This window comes from Octodon degus, unplaced genomic scaffold, assembly GCF_000260255.1.
Source record: "Octodon degus isolate 3935 unplaced genomic scaffold, OctDeg1.0 scaffold00097, whole genome shotgun sequence".
NCBI classification, from domain to species: Eukaryota; Metazoa; Chordata; class Mammalia; order Rodentia; family Octodontidae; genus Octodon; species Octodon degus.
The window spans coordinates 6,840,048-6,842,413 of NW_004524673.1; the positions used below are offsets into that span (position 1 = coordinate 6,840,048).

Below are 2,366 nucleotides of genomic sequence, written 5' to 3' on the forward strand. Positions count from 1 at the left end.
ATTCTCAATAACTATTTTTTTTTAAAGAAAGTAGTATAATAGTACATTTAAATTTACCTAATAAAGATTTGGCCCAAAATTCTAGTAACATACTCCCTGATTTGAGTTGTCCTTAGTCAAAGTCTTCTCTCATAAGTTGTTTAGTTTCTGAATATATTATCTAGTTTTCCACACAGTTAAGACATTTTATCTTTATTATAGTCAATATAGAATTTTAAACTAAAATTCACAATGATATGTATAATATCAAAGAATATATATGCAAACAAAATTATAATATTTTAAAATTTAACCAAAGTAGAAGTCCTTAAGCTGCTTTTTGAAGGCAAAGAAGCCATGTATTCACCATCTTTTTAATATATACAGTTCAAGAGAATTCAACCCTTTAAAACATTTTTCGTTCACTCAAACATATTACACAGAAAGCACTCACACGAGGAACCAGATAACTCAGCTCATGTGATAGGAAAGTCAGATAACCTTCATCATCTACGCAGTGAGTTGGAAGTGATCCTAACCCTCCTTTGCAAATGAGCTCACTGAGGCACGGAGGTACGTGCACCGCGGGCTGCGGTCACCTGTCTGCCCCTACCTCACCCTCCCCAGTGAGTCTCACCTCTCTGTTTATGGAGAGGCAAGCTTGCCAGCAAAGAGAACCATACTGTTGAACCTCTCCCTTATAAAGAACAAGAAAGGACGATTAGCTAAAAACTGATGTCGAATGGGGAGTCTTTTTACAGCGATGTTGTCCCCAGTGGCTGCAGCTGCCTCAGTGCCTTCTTCGTTGACATCCACGTAGGACTGGTGAATAACTTTTGATACATATAGGCCCTTGTCTGGCGACATTCCAGAGAAATCAGCTCTGGCTGGCTCGAAGATGTCTGTCATCCCTATGGATTTTAGCAGAGAATTTAATTCGTACTTGATTGCAAGTTTGAATCGGGGGATGTGCACCTCCACTTCTCTCTCCACCATGTTGGAAGGGTTGGTCCACTCCCGAAACGTCCTCACATTCAGCTGCTTTTCTATCTGAGAGATGAAACACACGTGAGTCCCAGAGTCAAATGCATGGGTTTTTCATTATTGCATTTACTTTTATAATTCTCAGTGGGAATGGTCCAGTTTCATGGCTTTCTTTCCTATCTTTAAAGGATGCTCACTCCTCTCTAGGGAAAAAGAAAACATGCTAAGCGACAGCTTCCCTTTTCTGTTGTCCACTTCTCATCTACATTTCATCACTAAACTTCTCGTATACACTCTTGATTCCTTCACATTTCACAGTGAAGGCCTCTTCTTATCTCCCTTGCTTCCTGGATGAATTCAAGCATTTCTTCTTGGAGCTCATATCTGCAACATGCAATCATGCCCTTCTTAATGGATTTGGTCCTCATTCGTTTTCCTGAGATGTAAGATCCCCTTATTCCACTCTGACAGCTTTTACCTCTTCCTGCCTTCGTCATTCTGTCTGTGATGCTGCTCCTGAAACCGAGCTCATGGTGCCCAGCACTCCCCCAGATATGCTCGGGTTTTCCAAGCAGCCTAGGCAACCCTGCCTTCTTGTTCTCCATCCATTCTCAGCATTTTGTCAACCCTAGCCCCCCCACCATCATGCTGTGGCCATCCCATAATTCTAGCACAAAGTTAAAAATGTTATCACCTCCTTACCTAGCCATACAAAATCCTGTATTCCATAAAGGAAGAATTTCTTCCTTCGTCCCCTAATCCAAGGTACCATGGCTTGCTGACATGAGTTCCACAGCCTGACACATTTCTAAGACTTTCACGCGGATGCTTTGGTCTGCCTACAACAACAGGGTCTTCACTTTCAACTCACCCAATAGCACTGTGTCCAGATGATTATGATAAACCTTCCCCTAATTTGTACACTCTCTGCTTCCATAGCACCTTCTGCACAATTTAAACTGCTCCGGGACTGCTTCTATCCTATCTTCCAGATTATCTTCTACTCTAGCTGATCACTAGTCTCCAGAGCCTAAGCCCTTGAACTGCCTACACACGCAAGCACCCCTGTTCCCATGGGAATGAGCATATTTCTCTTCCTACAGTTCTGTCTCGCTGATGGACACATCTTACTTCCTAACTGAAATGCGAACATGCCAGCCCACCTCTCTCAGGAAGCCCTGCCTACATTCCCCACCCTACCGATCTGCACTGCTTTCAACTCTACCTCAGTTCCTGCCAACTTAGAAACTGATTGATTTAGGAAGACAACACTATGCATTATAGCAAATATTGTGAACTTCATATTACTTTGTTAAGTGAAAATCTGCATAACGTGCTATTTTTTCTGTTTTAATTCTAATTTGTACTCTCTTTGTTTTTTATTTTTATTTTTATCTTTTTTT

General features: G+C 41.3%; 1 protein-coding gene across 3 annotated transcripts in view; it reads right to left on the bottom strand.

Annotated features, from left to right (window-relative positions):
- Positions 1-246: 246 nt before the first annotated feature.
- Serpinb11 (serpin family B member 11) overlaps positions 247-2,366 on the bottom strand; it is a 20,015-nt gene continuing 17,895 nt past the window's right edge. The window contains exon 8 of one of the 3 annotated variants that reach the window (XM_023723148.1): positions 247-1,029. In XM_023723148.1, coding sequence (XP_023578916.1) covers positions 625-1,029 — 405 coding nt within the window. In that variant the 3' untranslated portion in view covers positions 247-624. The remainder of the gene's footprint in view (positions 1,030-2,366) is intronic. The other 2 variants (XM_023723147.1, XM_004638252.2) reach the window with 2 other exon arrangements.